This window comes from Pituophis catenifer, unplaced genomic scaffold, assembly GCF_029215685.1.
Source record: "Pituophis catenifer annectens isolate HBS135680 unplaced genomic scaffold, rPitCat1.0.hap2 SCAF_3, whole genome shotgun sequence".
Taxonomy (NCBI): domain Eukaryota; kingdom Metazoa; phylum Chordata; class Lepidosauria; order Squamata; family Colubridae; genus Pituophis; species Pituophis catenifer.
In genome coordinates this window covers 199,247,283-199,265,475 of record NW_027256883.1, presented here as the reverse complement: position 1 = coordinate 199,265,475, position 18,193 = coordinate 199,247,283, and the positions used below count along the sequence as shown (strand labels likewise).

Here is an 18,193-nt window from a genome sequence, read left to right as displayed (position 1 = left end):
ATTTTTTCTACAACCGAAAAAATGCTTTTAAAAGTAAAAAAAAAAAAGCCTCTGATGATCGCGCAGCTCAGCTTGGATCGTCAGAGGCATTTAAAAGAAAAAAGCTCTTTTTTTCTTTTAAATGCCTCTGACGATCCAAGTTGAATTGCCTGATCGCCAGAAGCTTTTTTTCTTTTAAAAGTTGCACGATCATCAGAGGCATTTAAAAGAAAAAAAAAACCTTTTTTTTCTTTTAAATGCCTCTGACAATCCAAGCTGAGTTGCCTGATTGTCAGAGGCATTTAAAAGAAAAAGAGCCTCTGCCGATCAGGCTACTCAGCTGGGATCGTCAGAGCCTTTTGAAAGCATTTTTTTACAACCTCTTCACCGAAGAGGTTGTAGAAAAAATGGTTTTAAAAGTAAAAAAAAGAAAATTGGCCATGCCCACCCAGTCACATTACCCCTCCCCACCAAGTCACTACCACAGAACTGGTAGTAACAAATTACACCACTAGTCGTAAATGTGAAAAACAATCTTGACATTTTTCAATACCGTTGTGATTTTGAATGGTCACTAAATGAACTGATGTAACTTGAGGTCTACTTGTACATCAGATTTCTTAAATGATCTTTAGTAGTGTAGAGATTCACACAGAAAAAAGTTATTCCTTTAACTAGGTGACATAAATAACCTATAGCCGCTCATATCCCTTTTCCATGACCAAAGAACAGTAAATCCATGCTTTCTTGTGTAACTATAGAAGTACAGGTTTTAAAATGTAAAAGACACAATTCCCAAGTGAGTAAAAGTAAAGGTATCCCTTGTGCAGTTGTTTTCAACTCTAAGATGTGGTACAAATCTCTATTTCTTATTCAAGGGATCTAGCATTATCCAAAGACAATTTTGGTGGACATGTAGCTAGCATGACTATATGCTGAGGCACACGGAACACTGTTACCTTCCCACTGAAATGGTACCTATTTATCTACTTGCATTTGCATGCTTTCGAACTGCTAGGTGGGCAGGAGCTGGGAATTAGAATTAGATATCCATAAAAAAAGAATCTGGAACAGAGTTTTCATAAAATATTATTGGGAGAGGAGCATAAATGCATAACCAAAATGTATGCACAATTGCTTGAGAGAATGATAGAGGAGGTTGTAAAAGATACTATGATTGCCTGGGGGAGGAATTTTGGGTACTTGATTCCTTTAGAAAAATGGCAACAAATGTGGGGGGAAAATATTAAAATGACTACGGCAACGTCTTTCAAGGAAAATGTATATAAAATGTTGTATAGGTGGCACCTCTCACCAGCAAGAATTGCTAAAATGTGTCTGGGTGCATCAGAGTTATGTTGGAAATGTGGGAAAACCAGAGGTACATATTTCCATCAATGGTGGACTTGCATAATGGCAAAGAAGTATTGGAGAAGGATTAGGAATTGGATTAAGGAAATTACTAATGTGGACCTCCAATGGAAAGCTGAGATATATTTTCTAGGTATTCGCCCAGAGGGGCTGAGTAAGAAAAAATGGTATCTCACTCTACATATTTTAGTCACAGCTAGAATAGTGTTCGCCCAACAGTGGAAAGAAAAAGAGATACCGGCTAGTGCCCAAATTATAAATAAAGTATTAGAGTGCGCTGAGGCGGACAGAATGACTTATATATTGAAAGAAAAAGAGGATTCTGAATTTTTTCAAAGTTGGGACAGTTGGTATCGGTGGTTGAATAAAAGGATTGAGATGAAGTGAGGGCCTAAGTCAATATGAGGAGAGATATTCTTATCTAGATTGAAAGATAATTGTATGAAAACCATATTTGGGGATTATTTACTTTATTCTGTGTTGTGGGCGTAATTATTTATTAATGAGAGCAGGAATATTATCTGCCAGGATAGACGTGTTTGTATGTTTAGTGTTATGAATGGGGGAGGGAGGGAGGGGAATGTATGGTTTTTGTTTTTATCTATAATCAATGTTTTTGTCTCATGTTGATTTTAACCTGGAAAACTTAATAAAATTTATTTTAAAAAAAAATCTTTAGTCACTTTTTTTAATTACAAAGAAAAGGAAAGGAAGGACAAATACACATTTCTTGATTTTAAGTATCCACTTCCTTCTGCCCCATTCCAAATTAAAATTGAATGCGGGGAGATATTGCAGATCTGAAACTTATCATTCTTTGAGGATAACAATGTCTATATAATTCAGTAATGCAGGGAAACCACAATAATCAGCCAAAAAACCCTATCATGATGAAGATGGGAGAGGCAGTGATAAGAGAACACTGTCAAGAAAATAGATTGTGTTGGATTGTGCATCAGTGATATAAAAGTTGCAACACTGAGGAAAGAGTAGCCTATCATTTATTTCATGAATGAACAGAGGTTTAAACCAAGATCTCCTTGAACTTATTCTAGTACTCTTAACTGTTGTACCACTTTGGTATTAAATACTAGTGATTCTTCAAAGCTAGAATTTGAATAATTCTCAGATACTCCAGCTTCTTAAAATTTTGATTGGGCTAAGAAATCTGATTTAAATAAATGCAAAGGTTACACACTAGCACTCAGCCTTCTTTCATCGCATACAAAAACAGGCATGAAGAAGATATCAATCATTTCAAGCAAGGGTCTGAAGAATAGATTAGATGTACAGATGTTAATTTTACAGGTGTTTAATAGCTCAATTATAAAGAAGTGGCTGACTAGGTACCCTAGTACCCTGACTAGGTGGCTCAGTGGCTAAGACACTGAACTTGTCGATCAGAAAGGTTGACAGTTCGGCGGTTCGAATCCCTAGTACAGGTCTCCTGCGTGAGCAGGGGGTTGGACTAGATGACCTCCAACGTCCCTTTAACTCTGTTACTGTTACCCTCAGAAAAATTTTCAAGTAAATGGGGTTTTTGGGGGTGGGTAGGAAGCACTGTGTTGTGAATTATCTACTGTTTAGTAGGAAATTTCAAAGAAACACTAAGGATTGAAGCATATGCCAAATGTCATTTTAGACTCTAAAAAAGATGGATAGCAGTCTATCCGGTTGTCAGCAACAGCTGATGCTACTACAGCTGACTGTGTGATTCTAGCCTACTACTCTATTTCTATTCCTGCACTAGCTGGGCATTTCATCACATGTGTTTTTTAAGCATATGCGTTGTGGTGAAGAATTGCCACAGGACATTTGTTCTCTGTGGAAACAACTGCAGTCATAAACCAGATGTAGCCTGAGAAAACTTTACGTCCACAGGATTAACATTTGAAAGTTTTTTTTTTTATCACTTCTTTCACAGAACTGGTAGAACTAGTTATAATTACCATATTTTATCAGCCTTATCAAGTGCTTAAGATCATGGATTTATCTTATCAGATCAGCCCCAAAATGCCACCTAGCTTGCCATTCTACTTCCAATAGTGATTTAGGTAAATAATAATAATAATAATAATAATAATAATAATAATAATAATAATAATAGTAGTAGTAGTAGTAGTAGTAGTAGTAGTAAGTAGTAGTAGTATAAAATAATTTGTGATGCATTTTTGAATATTCAGTTGACTGAATTTCATGTTTGATGAATAAAGTATATATAAAATAATAAAAATAAAAATTGTTAGGGCAATTTCTTTCACTCTTGGTTTTGGTTTTTCTGGTGTTCTTAAGTAACTTTTCATTGCAATTCTCATATCATTATATTGCCCAAAAAGTCTATGGAGTTTATGGAAATTATATTCCAAACCATCTGGAAGAAATTAGGCTACATAATTCTGTGCTTTTTTTTAACTCCCCAAGTTAAATTTTATTGATGTAACACTATTTATTAATTCTATTTATATTAACTTTAACTAGCTAAATTTATATTTAAATGTATATTAAATTTATATCAGTAATTATGTTTTTATTACTATCCATTCTATCTAACTTTATTCACTCATTTTATTAACTTCTACAATTGATTCAACTATCATTAATTTTGGGGGGGGGAACCCCACCAATTCTGTGTAAAGTAGCTCAAAATTAATGATTCATTGGAAATTCTGAAGTGGTCTATCAGTGGACTGCAATTTCTGTGTATAAGTACATTGTTTATATATCTAACACAGCCTTCTTCAACTCGGTGTCCTGTGGATATGTGGGATCACAACTCCTTAGTCCTCCAAACGTCATGGACAATGAGAGTTAAAATTCAATGTTTTTAAACTAAGCAGACAGACATAAATTTCTGTTTCTTTGTGTATGCCTACAAACAAAAGGGAAACAGCTGGAGAGTTGATGTAAAAGAAAGATTTAATCTATTCCTTCCTACCTTTATTACATTTTTCCATTTGACAAGTAGGAAGCACCTATGGGATGCAGTGGCTCAGTGACTAAGATGCTGAGCTTGTCGATCAAAAGGTTGGCAGTTCAGTGGTTCGAATCCCTACTGTTGCGGAATGGGGTGAGCTCCCGTTACTTGTCCCAGCTTCTGCCAACCTAGCAGTTCGAAAGCACATAAAAAATGCAAGTAGAAAAATAGGGACCACCTTTGGTGGGAAGGTAACAACGTTCCGTGTGCCTTTGGGGTTTAGTCATGCCGGCCACATGACCACGGAGACGTCTTCAGACAGCACTGGCTCTTCGGCTTTGAAACAGAGATGAGCACCATCCCCTAGAGTCGGGAACGACTAACACATATGTGCGAGCTGAATCTTTACCTTTATCTTTATGTACCTTTACCTGATTTGATGAAGTCTCAGTCTTTTCACTGAGCAGCTTGGCAGCCAGAGCTGGTCCTTGGTACCCTTCTTGTGTTGGCGACAATAAAGTAGAAGATGAAGATGAAGGCGGATTAATCCAGCCATCCATTTTTTCATAGACAGCTAATGGGGCAGCAGTTCCATGTACTGAAGGAACCTGGTAGGTAGTCCAAGGGTTGGTTGGCAGTTCTTGAAAATCTTGTTCAATGGAAGGAACCTGTGATGAAGTAAGAAGCTGGAGGCGATTGGCTGGTGCCAAGCCCTGCTTCCCATGAAGTGAACATTTCCACCAACCTTCACTCCCAAGGAGATTCTGTTCAAGAACTACAAGAATGTCTCCTTTGCGAAAGGCCAGCTCATCTGGACACTCAGCTTTGTTGTCATATAAAGCCTTGGCCAAGGTATTCTGAAGAAAAACAAATGAAAAGTAAGGGAAACTGCTTCTTTTCATAATTACTAAATTTATATTTAAGTCGCAGTAAAAGTTTAAATGAGACAGGGTTCAATTCCATATTGTTCTGGAAGTCCTCTGTGCCCCATTATTCACTTAAGATTTAATCAAGTTTTTTGGGGGTTACATAAATTTTGGGGTTTCAAAGCTGCTAATTGCCATTCTCATTCAATTGCAGATGCAAGGCTGATAGAGATGCTCTCACAAGTAAATGATCTTCTGTTACAAAAAGCACATTGGGCTTTCTGTTTTAAATGTACAGTAATGGCAATACTGCAATGTGTTTAAATAAATCTGTAATACACACTGAGCCTGCACAACTTATGTGCTGTGTGTGTGATCTATTAGATTTGGCCTGATCCACAAAAGCTTTTTCTTATCATCAGTTGTATTTTCTACTCCTATTTTTAAGAGGTAACTTCCAAGTATATGGAGATGCGAATATAATCACACGTAAAAATGAATAGGCAATGTCTGCAGAAATCCTTCGTTTTGCATTATCCCATACATAAATGTTTAAATCTAACTTCATAAGAGATGCTCTAAAACCACATGTTTTCAAAGACTTTGTGGCTTCCCAGATCTTGTTACATGCACAATACCAATTTGTAGAAGCAGTTCTTTTGACTCGGCATTCCCTAGTTGCCTACATAAATGAGGAAATATTTCTTGGTTAGTTTCTACGTTGCCCATAAATACCTTGTCTTTCTTTTATGTGGGACCTTTTGAGAAGACCATGAGAAATCAAAAATAAAAGTTACTATGACAATAGAAGAAACACAGGAAATGGAGATATTACTATCTAACGTATCTTGAAACCAATGTGAAAACCCCAAAAATTGATACCGATCAGACTCCCACAAAGAAAGAAAAAAAAATCTTAAACTGTTAGAAATAGAATTTTGTTAGAGATAAAATTCATCAACCATATACAGAATGTGAGAAATGAGTAATGGGTAATTAATATCGTAGAATGTGAACTTCAACACATAACCTTTATTAGGTACTAAACTTAGTATTAAAATATACCAATGTGGGAACAAGTCACCCTTCGTATCTTTTCCACAGGGCTATCTAATCTTACTAATAAACAGGATTTTTTCACTTGAATGTGTGACGGCAACTCTTAAGGTTGTGTGCAAGGGTACAGCTGGTTGAACAAGTTACACATTGCTCATTTTTTTCTACAAATGTATTTATTCCTTGATTTAGAGAAGAACCTGTTCACTAGTTTTATTTATTTTATTTATTTATTTATTTATTATATTTCTATACCGCCTTTCTCCCGTAGGACTCAAGGCGGTGTACAGTCAAGAAAAATATAGACACACAAACATCATAAAATTGCTAATTAAAATTGTTACTTAGTTTGGTCAATTAAATAAAACCCAGAATTAGATAACATTTAAAAAATCATTCGCATGTTTGTATGTTTAGCCCTGCCTGTTGGAACATCAGGGTTTTGAGGGCACGGCGGAAAGCACGGAGATCAGGGATATTCCGTATCTCCGGGGGCAGTTCATTCCAAAGGGTTGGAGCCTCCACAGAGAAGGCCCTCCCCCTGGGAGTTGCCAGTCGACATAATTTGACTGACGGTACCCTGAGTAGTCCCTCCCTGTGAGAACGAACTGGTCGGTTTTTCAGTTTTCAGTGTAATGAAAGAAACTTTGGTTTTGAAATTCTACAAAACGAGAAGGGAATGTTGGAAAAAATATTGGGATTGATACGGTGTTGGTGGTACAACCCTTACTTAGTTACCTCAGTTGTTAAAGAGCCCTCGTTTTCACTGAAAAGTTCTCTCTTGGTTTTCACCAGCTTTTCCCACATTCCTTAAATTCTAACAGAAGAAATCAGGAGGTTGCTCCTCCTATGGGATTTTTTTCCCCAAAAGAAAAGTATGGACATTCTAGAATGGCTTTAGAACAACACAAGTAAATATGGAACAGGGAAAAAAAATGTTGTGCATAGCAGGTGGAAAACACCCCATCTCTGACGTATGGTATATAACAATTGAGTTAGATGTAATATTTCCTTGGGTTCTTCCTAAAAGAAACTGTATTTTTATGTCTCGTATCTGTTTGTCATAGAGAAAACTATGTTGTCAATAGGAGTCAACAATGACTTGATGGCTTAGTCAATTTCATATCTTGTTTTTGAAGGAATGCATTTGCTTTTCAGATAGGGAAGAGAGCTCCTGGCTTCCTAACTGGATGATTGAGAACTTCAGCAATGGAAGGTTTACAGAAGACCAGCCAGCTAAATTTGTTTTCTATTGGAGACAACTTGCAGTCTTGGCCAGCTATTGTAGGGGTAGAATGTCAACCTTGAGAAATAGTTGGACAAATGTCTTCCTTCCCCTGGAGAAATTCAAAGAAAGCTTCCAGCCAACCTTTTCCTCTCCACAAATTTGGGAGAGGATTTCAGATCTGCTACCTACAGATTTTCTTTAGCCCAGGCTGTCCAAATGACAAGGCTGCCATCGACAGCAGGTGCTGTGGATGAGTCCCTTAAACCAGCCAGCTGCTCTCAGGTTTTGCTGGGATTAAATAAGATTTAATTATCAGACCGACTGGCTTCTATCAACAATAAAGAGAGGAAGATAGTCATTTTGATCTTGTCTTCAAACTGGGCCGACTTTACCTATGAGCTATTTTTATTTCCAATTAGCAATGAAATCTACAATAACATAGTGGAAGATGTTGACACAAGCAGTAAAATCAAGGCTTTTTAATTTGGGATCTACTGTGGCAGCTCATGGCTGAAGGAATCACTGTTGATCTCTTTGGGAGCTGGATTTGGAATGGAGGGAGTGCATTCTGCAGTTCATAACAATGAAACTTTGACCCAATCTGATCAGCTCTGCATAACTATAAACCTAGGACTGACTTCTCAGCCTGAACAACTCATCTTATTGAGTTACCATGAAGATGATCTGACTTCATTTCCCATGTTTGGCTTCAGATGTCTTTACTTGACAATATGAATACCTGCTCTCACATAAGATATGAACATGGACTAACCAGAATCATTGGCTGTTGAAATATGCTGTTTGCCTCAAGTACTGATTAAAAACATGAAAGAAACATCTAGGACTGATCGCTAATCAAGGAGAGAAGCAACCTAGAACTAAGGAGAAATTTCCTGATGGTTAGAACAATAAATCAGTGGGACAACTTGCCTCCAGAAGTTGTAAATGCTCCAACACTGGACGTTTTTAAGAAGAGATTGGATAACCATTTGTCTGAAATGGTATAGGGCCGTGATGGTGAACCTATGGCACGCGTGCCACAGGTGGCACGCATAGCCATATCAGTGGGCATGCGAGCTCAGCTCCGGCACACATGCGCTCGCCAGCAGGCTGATTTTCGGGCCTTCTGGGACCACCAGAAGTAGGGAAATGGGCTGATTTCTGCCTCTAGAGGGCCTCCGGGGGAGGGGGGAGGCCGTTTTCACCCTCCCCAGACTCCTAGAGAGGCTCTGGAGACTGGGGAGAGCAAAAAATGGGCCTTCAGGTCCCACCGGAAATTGGCAAATGGGCCTTTTCTGGCCTCTGGAGGGCCTCCGGGGGGGGAGAAGGCCATTTTTGCCCTCCCCAGACTCCTAGAAAGGCTCTGGAGCCAGGTGAGAGAGAAAAATGGGTTTACTGGACCATCGTGAGCCAGGAGCAGGGGGAGCGGGGAGGTCGCGTGCATGGGGACGGGGTGCATAGAATTATGGGTGTGGGCACACATGCGTATGACCCCCCCCAGCCCCTCCTTCCTGGCACACAATGGCAAAAAGGTTAACCATCATTGGTATAGGGTTTCCTGCCTAAGCAGGGAGTTGGACTAGAAGACCTCCAAGGTTCCTTCCAACTCTGTTATTCTGTTGACTTCTATTACAAAGTATTATTCTTTCCTATTCACAATATTGTCAAGAGCCATTACATCCATAATCATCATGGGCTTTGAAGATTGAGGAAGGAAATTCAAGAATTGGGGAACTCAGGCTTTCACCCATTCTTTCAATTTATAGAAAAAAAGAGTGGGTGGAAAGCAGAATTCATGAAAAGATTTGAGTTCTTGCACCACTATCAGCTTTTTATGTCTTGGTGGTTGAAGGTCTGGAAAGAAAATGTCTAGCAAAGACATCTTGACTTAGGGCTTCAAATTGAATCTCATGAGGATTGGAGATGAAGATACTAAAATAACAACTTCAAACCAAACTTTGATTGTTGTAAGAGGAAGTGAGAGTGTTGCTAAGTGGGGGGCCTAATAAGTTACTTAATGAAAAATCAGGAAGATCATTGACTCATAAAGTTCATGACCTTGGCTGTCCATACATTAATGCAGAGCCTAAGGAAAATAAAAAGATGCACTTTAATTTTCAACAAAGAATGCAAATACACCTTTATAGATGTAAGAGAGAGTTGATGGGTATCATAACTGAAAAGTACAGTTTATTAAAAAGAACGGAAGCGATAGAAAGAGAGTAATGGCACTACATGTTAAAATATCTGCACCTATTCAGATGCAGCTAACATGGTGTTATTGTTAACAGAAACAGATGTTTATTAAACCAGCCCAAGGTTTTCTGGAATTTCTATAACCCTGAACTTAGAATAACTTTATTGTCACTTTAATGTACACTGATCAGCATACATTAAAATGAAATTTCATTGCATACAGCTCTCAAAGGGTCACAACCTCCAATATACACTACATAAACATGACAAAAAATATGCATATACCTCAGTGGTGGGTTCCTCCTGGTTCAGGCCGTTTCAGCCGAGCCGGTAGCGGTTACGATATGACGTCACCAAACCGGTTCTCTTTGTCCAGGAGCTGGGCCCTCCCGCCCTCCCACCCACCCCCGTGTTATTCCTACCTTATATGTCTTTATTTTTAGCCCAGCTGATAGGGGCGGCAAAGTGAATTGCCACACCTCAGCTGGGCATATTCATAACGCACTTGCGCAGAGCACAATTTTGGCGCGCATGCGAGGGAAGCGAGTATGTGTGCAGCGATCAAGCGTGCACGAAGAGAACCGGTAGTAAAGCTGGTTAGAATCCACCACTGATATACCTACATACCCACATATATTATATGACACAGAGACACTACACAGTCTAGTAAACGTGTACATGGTGAGAAAAACGAACCTTGCGAGTTTACCAGACTGATGGCATTGGGAACAAAGCTGTTACAGAATCTGGTAGTCCTGCTAGAAATGCTTTGAAACCTCCCCCCAGAGCAACAGAAATAGACCATAAAGTGGATGTGTGAGGTCACTAACAATGCGTCGAACGCTAAGAAAAGGATGAAATTAATTTTTGTTTAAGTAGATTAGCGGTTATCTGAAATACTGTACCTCAGAATTGAGTTATTATTCTTTGGATTCTTGTCGGCTGTTAATGTAGTTAAATTAACAGCCCTTGTTCAGAAAAGACTGATTTAAACTGTACTTGTGTTCGAACAACTACTAAGAAAGCTCATTAGTAGTCTTTAATTAGTAAGGTTTGTACGGACCTTGTGTGTGCTGCGTTCTTTGGGGTCCGTAGATGGGGCAGAACAAGACTGGAGGCTAAAACAGACTTGAAGAGATTCAAGCTGGCTCCTCTCTGACTCATTGTGGAGCAGGGCAGGGCGAGGCTGCGATAAAATACAAAACGAAGGTTCTGTTATTGTAGCCTATCTCAATAAAGGAGGGGTGTCAAACTCAAAGCCTGCTGGCCGGATCTGGCCCAAGGGCCTGTCCTGGAAAATTTAAGGAGCCGGCCCACGTCACTTCGGCCTGGTCTACCCAATACGGCTTCGGCCTGGTCTACCCAATGAAAGAGGAAACATGCCAGCAGTTTGGGAAGTGGCATCAAGCTGGCCACGCCCACCCAGTGGGCCACGCCCAGTGGGTGGCATCAAACTGGCCATGCCCAGCCAGTCAGCCACACCCAGCCGGCCCCCCGAGGTCAACCGCGGCCCTCAATGAAATTGAGTTTGACAACCCTGCAATAAAGTATAGTTGTGGTCCTCTTATGGAATTGGTCTCTTGATCTGGTCTATCTTGTAGGACTGACAGAGGCTGAAAAAAAACCAGAAGCTAAGAGACAAAGGGCAGGGCAGGCAGACTTTCCAATTCAATCAACAACGAAACCAGGCACTCACAACCATAATGAATAAACATCATGGAAACACATTTGTCAGTTTCTAAAATAAGAGTGTGCATTCGTGGAAAAACAACCTGCTTTGCTTCGAGTTTCCTTCAGTTTTCACTGTAGTACCTCTGGTTTGATAACAGCTCTTTGCGACTAACCTCAGCAGGGGTGTCTTCCACTTTGGCAGCCTCCTCTGCTGATATGGCTGAGCAAAAGCTCCATCGTTATTTCCAGTGTATTTGATTCTTTTCCCATAAAGAAAATTGTTGCACATAATTTGCCTGACTACCTACAAAGGATTGTCCAACGTAATCCATGCGAGTATTCCACCGAGATTAGAATTTCATGCCTTCTTGGGCTGTTTGCCCTTTAGATATCTGTGGCATGACAGTAGCATCAGTCCTAGAAGCAGTTCAAAGGGATGTAAGAGGACTTCAGGGGACATCTCAATACTGGCCGCTCTCTTTTCCCCAACGGAAGAATTAACAGTATGTAAAGCATGATAAGATGTCTCGGAGGTTTGCTGAGGACAACTGGTTAGAGAAGGTGGTATTGCTAGAACTTCTTATTGTTACTGTGCCAAAGCCTAACACAATAAAACACATTAAAAGACTGAATATTGATGCAGAGAAGCAGGAAAAATGGAGGCAATGCAGCACTGCAGACCTGCAACCAACAAGTTAATTCAGGGATGTCAAACTCAATTTCATTGAGGGCCACATCAGGGTTGTGTTTTGGCTGGCAGAGGCACCACAAGCCGATCCTTTGATATTTCCAGGCCAGCCCCACAGGCCAGATTTAAGCACTCCGGGGGCCAGATCCAGCCCACAGGCCTTAGTTTGACACTCATGAGTTAACTGCACAACAATCAAAGCATTGGATACGTCATTCCCATCCACCAAATCGATTCCTTCATGGCGCAGAATCAAGGAGTGAACACTTGGCATCCCATCTGCTATCTCTTTTCTATAAATTCTCAGCTTAAAACCAAAAGTGGGACCAGAATTTCCATTGCTAAGCAGGGCGTTTATTTAGTGTTTATTATTTAAAACATTTGGTTTTACAACCTTTTTTTGCCCTGGTGGTTAAAGTGAACCACTGTTAAGTGACTCATACGTTTGTTAAGTGAAACTGGCTCCCTCCGTTGACTTTGCTTGATGGAAACCAACTGGGAAGGTCATACATGATGATCACACAAAGCCAGGACACTGCATGCCATTTGCCAAGTGCCCAAATTTTGATCATGTGACCATGGGAATGCTGCCACAGACATTTGTGTGAGAACTGTAATTTCAAACAGTAACTAAATGAGTGGTTGTAAATCAAGGACTACTGCAATGTTATGCAGTATGCATAAAAAAGTTCAGGTTGTAGTATCCAAAGGCCATTCCCTCTGTGACAGTCCAAACTAACTATCCACAGTATGGTTTCCAGTGCCTATGAGAAACTCTCTAGCTTTTGACATGGGGACAATGTAAATAATGTAGATGCCTGTGGTTCATCTCTTAGAAGAGAATATTTGCAGTTCAGGGTTGAACTGTGCACGGTGCGCTGAGGGCTGTCAGCCCTGGAGGCCATCTTTTTCTTTGGATCTTCAGGGCTGCCACACTTAGTGCTCTTGGAAAGTGGGAGGGGGTTTGCATGGAGTTCGTAGAGCTATTTAGCCATAACAACATTCTTTTCTCTGAGAGTCAAGGACATTCAGCCTGCACCTGGAGAGGCTTGACTGGGAGGCATCTCAAGTTGGATTGATTGGACCACGTGATGGACATGTGGGTGCAGGGGAAGGGACTTTGACTTTCTTTTGAGTGGGGAAAACCCAGGAACTTTCAGATTCGGGTTTTTCCCAGATGTGCCAATATGACATCTCTAATAACATGGTCTGCCTCGGAGTCTTACTTGGTTGGGGGTGTTATTTGGAACCCTGACATTGGTATTACCTAGTTTGGTAATGAAAGTTCTGCAAGAAAATCACCAACCTCAGAGAGCACCAGTGACCCCAGAGTTCATTTCCTCATTGTCCAGGTACCTATCTCTACTTTGTTGCCCACCTTTGGCCTTCTTTTTGCCAGTTAACTATTTTTTTTTATGCTTGCTAATATTTAAGATATAAACATCAAGTCATATTTTTTGCTAGCTTAGCTGAGTGGCATGTCTGCTTGCTCTGATCTGTGTGTTGCCTATAAACTAAATGGGAAATTACTACCCACTTGTTCTTCCAACATCGCAGAATAGGAATGCCTGTCTTAGCAATTCTTAGTGGTTTGCAACCATTTTTAACTGCTTCCTTTACTGCTTCCTGGGGCAGTGAGGTGGGTGAGAGCTTGCTGTAGATATAGGAGCTGCCTGGTTATGGCATCATCTTTATTCCAGTATCACCATCCAAAATAGGACAGCGTGTGTATATTAGGGCTGAATTCCAGGACTTTCTAAGAAAAAAAAATAGAAGAGCTTTCTACTAAACCAGTATTTAAATAAGAGTAAAGCATCACACAAGTTCTGTTGAGATTGGTAGTTTGCATCAGAAGCACACGGCTTATATTTTTACCATCACATTTGCTGAACAGGAACAGCTGCTCTAGTGAATTAAGAGAAGAAATGCATTTGCCAGCTCAGATTGTATCAGTGTCCTGTTGTTGATAACATCCATTTCGTCTGCTGAGATGGCTTAGAAACAATGAGCTCCTTCTTCTCCCTGCTTGATCATCTCTCCCTTTGCCTGTCATAACAGCTGCCAGAGAAGGACGACAGGCCTGCTTGCCTCATGGAATAATTATTTTAATCAAATTGAGGTGTTCCGACGAATACGTCATGCTAACATTCTATTTTTCCAATTCCCAAAAAAAAAAAGCCTTGATCTTGCCAAATAGCGCAATTGCTTTCTGACGAACCCTTCATGCACATTGCACTGCGGAAATGAAAAGTTACATTTTTAATGTCAGAATTAATTTTTTACAAGGGTCAGGTGTTGCATGAAGATACGACATTCTCTGGTTATTTGGATAGGTAATGAAATGTCGGCCAATGAAAAAATCAAGCGAAGAGAAATTCTACAACCCTGCATGCCAACCCTGAGCTGCATACAAATGAGATAAGATAACTTTTATTGTCATTTTTATTTTTACTGTGAGCACACTGGCCCACATTAAAAATGAAATTCTGTTGCCAGCTTTCAAGAGAAAGTATATATCTGACCAAACACATAGATAACACACATATACAACATCAGGGGTGCTATTCAGCAGGTTCTGACAGGTTCGGGAGAACCGGTAGCAGAAAGTATGAGTAGTTCAGAGAACCGGCAAATACTATCTCTGGCTGGCTCCAGAGTGAGGTGGGAATGGAGATTTTGCAATATCCTTCCCCCAGGAGTGGGGAGGGAATAGGGATTTTGCAGTATCCTTCCCCTGGAGTGGGCTGGGAATGGAGATTTTGCAGTATCCTTCCCCTGCCACGGCCACCGAGCCATTCCCACAGAACCGGTAGTAAAAAAAATTGAATTCCACTGCTGATACACATTCTATATACATATGGTACATATACATACAGTACATAAGTATATACCTGCACGTATATATACTTTTTCGCACTATATATTTCGCACCCGCAATATTTCGCAATATATATTTTTCGCACTATAAGATGCACCCGACCATAAGACGCACCTAGGTTTAGAGGAGGAAAACAAGCAAAAAAATACGAATATGGAGCGCCATCTCACTGTGAATATGGAGCGTCGAAGCAGTGTAGTGAGGGCAGGAGGCAGAGCCTGAGAGGACCACAGATAGGTGTCCTCTTACGTGCCAGCTCTGCCTATTGACTCCTGCACTCCTGAGGCGTTCAGCACTGTAAAGGGACCCCACCGCTGCGGCCTAGCGGTGATGTTCGCTCCATAAGACGCACAGATATTTCTACCCACATTTTTTGGAGGGGGGGAAAGGTGCATTTTATGGAGTGAAAAATACGGTATATATATTAATCACTGTCCATTTCGAATACGTAGCAGAAAGAGGAAACTTGAGCATTCTCAAAGTTGATGCTATATGGAACAAAATTGTGACTGAATCTAGATGTTCTGTTTTGGATACCACGAATCCTTCTCCCAGAAGGTAACAAGGAAAACAGGGTGTGAAGAGGATGTGCAGTATCCCAGACAATCCTGTGGACTCTGTTGAAGCATCGCTTATATGAGCTGAATACTAAAACCTTTTTTTTTTACCCCAGGGTTGTCTAAAGAGTGAATTAACATAAAGTTAAGATGTAAAACACAAGTGTACAATCAAAGCTTTCTCTGTTTTTTTTTTCTGTGTGTGCAACAGGGGTCGGTTCTACTTATGTTTACTACCGGTTCACATCGCGCCCACGCATGCTCTTCTGTGCATGTAGCAGTAGCAGTTAACAGAGTTGGAAGGAACCTTGGAGGTCATCTAGTCCAACCCCCTGCTCACGCAGGAGACCTGTACTAGGGATTCGAACCGCTGTACTGCCGACCTTTCTGATCAACAAGCTCAGTGTCTTAGCCACTGAGCATGGGCAAATCACCTATGATGACGTCCGAGTCAGTAGGCGGAGCCTCCCGCTGGTTTTACTACCGGTTCTTCTGAACCGGTCCGAACTGGGGGCAACCCTCCACTGGTGTGCAATACCACTGTGGACAACCGTGTTTAACCAAAGGCCTGGCAATAAAGTTGACCAGGCCTTTACTTCTCATTATTGGTTTTTCACGAGTGCTTTTAACTCTTCCTTTAAAATGCTGCCATTTTTTTTTACTACTGCCATATCAGGACTTTAAAGGATGTTTTATAATGGCCCCTTGGTTGAAAGTTCCATTCCAGTCCTCTTTATAATCTTATATCTGACACAAAAGCTAAAATAAGTAAAGTAAAGGTGCATGCTTCAAAAATGATTTGGAAAAAAATGCTTTTCATGTGAATTCAAGGTCTCTCTGCCAGAAAAGCTGTTCCCCCCACCTCCAAATTTCTGCAGCAGCCTAAAAAGAAAAGAAAAGATTCGGCTGCTTTAAAAAGTCAGTGATGCAACTCTTAAAAGCAACCATATCTCTTTTTTTTCCCTAGTTGATGTAGAAATGTGAAAGAAGATTTTTTTTTTTCTTTGAGCAGCAATAGAGAATTATTGCACGTTTGCTCATGAGAGGTCCAAAGCCAAATCATTCTTTAACCATGTACAATTCTAATGTAAAGTCTATACTAGACCAGGGGTGGGTTCTACTTACCTTTACTACCGGTTTGCAGTGGGGCCGCGCCTGCACTCTTTTGCGCATGCGCAGAAGCGTTCTGATGATGTTGGGGTCAGTGGGCGGAGCCTCCCGCCGGTTTTACTACTGGTTCTATAGAACTGGTGCGAACCAGGGGCAATCCACCACTGTACTAGATCACTGTTTTTAAAGTAAAGCAACTGTGCATCAGCAGTAATTGCTTAATTCTGGATTCCAAATTTAGCATCCTAATGTCACTGACACCATTGGTTGAGGCATGCTTCTAAAAATCCAGTTTGAGAAGGGAAACAAATGGTCTCATTACAATGAAAAAGTTGCAATAGGACCCTTGCTAAAAAGTATGGAAAAATAATGTACTTGTGATTTCTGTGTTCAATTATTAGAAAGGATAGATTATAGAAAGAAGGAAGTTATACCTCAGAGAGGATAATATTTATTTGAATGCACTTTTAACTGCTGTAAAGAAGATTGGACGCCATCTCTTGGCATTTTTTCTTTCATTTCTTTTTCTTTTCTTTTCCCAAAAGTGCTTTTCAAAAAGGCAACTGGACTTTTCTTTGTTTTTTTCAATGAAGCTGTTTTTCTGAAGAAATTTCTTGGATGAAAAGCGAAAAGTCTTCAAGGAAAACAACAAAGAAAGTTCAGCTGCCTTTTGAAAAAGCACCTTTGGGACAAACATGACCTGGATGACTGAGAATCTCCATAAACATTCTACATCTCTACTTCCTTTTTCATTTCTAATTCCTTGTATGTTCAATCACACTTGGCCAATAAAGAATTCTTCCTTCCTTCCTTCCTTCCTTCCTTCCTTCCTTCCTTCCTTCCTTCCTTCCTTCCTTCCTTCCTTTCCCTATCTATCCATCCATCCATCCATCCATCCATCCATCCATCCATCCATCTATCTATCTATCTATCTATCTATCTATCTATATCTATCTATCTATCTATCTATTTTTATTTTACTTTCCCATATTTTCTTTTTTCATCTAAATGTTTTTATTCTGTAAAACATTCCTTAATGAAAATTAACTAAAAGGAAAATAAAAAAATTTAGAGAGAGCAATGTTCCAGAATTTCTGGTAAAGTTTTGAAAAACTATTCAGTTATACTCACTGGAGCTTATCAAAACAATTTGGAGAAGCAGATGGCAAAAGCAATGGGCATTTTATGAAAGGTTTTTTTTTACATAGGACAGACTTAAGACCTTGCCCTGGATATGCTCTCAATAGAAGTTCATAGCACCAGATCTCTGTAAGGCCAAACCATTATGCTGCCTGAAAAGATATTCAGGTTGGTTCTTATCCCCCACCTCTTTCCATAAACAGAACAAATTATACAGACCCCTCAACCACACCAAAGGCAATTGCAGTCCGGAGATAGGACACACGGAATGCTTCCATCTTTACTACCTTCTCATTTCTCCAGAAATTGCTTGTTTCCATCTCTTGTGACAACCAGTTCATTTTACCTAACAGATCTGGGATGAGCCATCTATTTCTGCCATAGCATAATCAATTTTTCCTCATGCTCAAGACTTCCTATCCAACACCAGCCTATTATCTTATGAAAACATAACTTCCTCCCCATTGCCAGAGGGTTCAATTTTTAGAATCTGCAAAAAACAGACTCATTGCTGAGTCCTGCAGGGTAAAAAAAAAAAA

At 40.1% G+C, this 18,193-nt stretch overlaps 1 protein-coding gene across 1 annotated transcript in view; it reads right to left on the bottom strand.

Moving 5' to 3' along the window:
* The window catches only part of CASS4 (Cas scaffold protein family member 4), a 54,811-nt gene that overhangs the window by 14,825 nt on the left and 21,793 nt on the right, over positions 1–18,193 (bottom strand). The window contains exon 2 of the mRNA XM_070940064.1: positions 4,696–5,121. Coding sequence (XP_070796165.1) covers positions 4,696–5,121 — 426 coding nt within the window. The remainder of the gene's footprint in view (positions 1–4,695; positions 5,122–18,193) is intronic.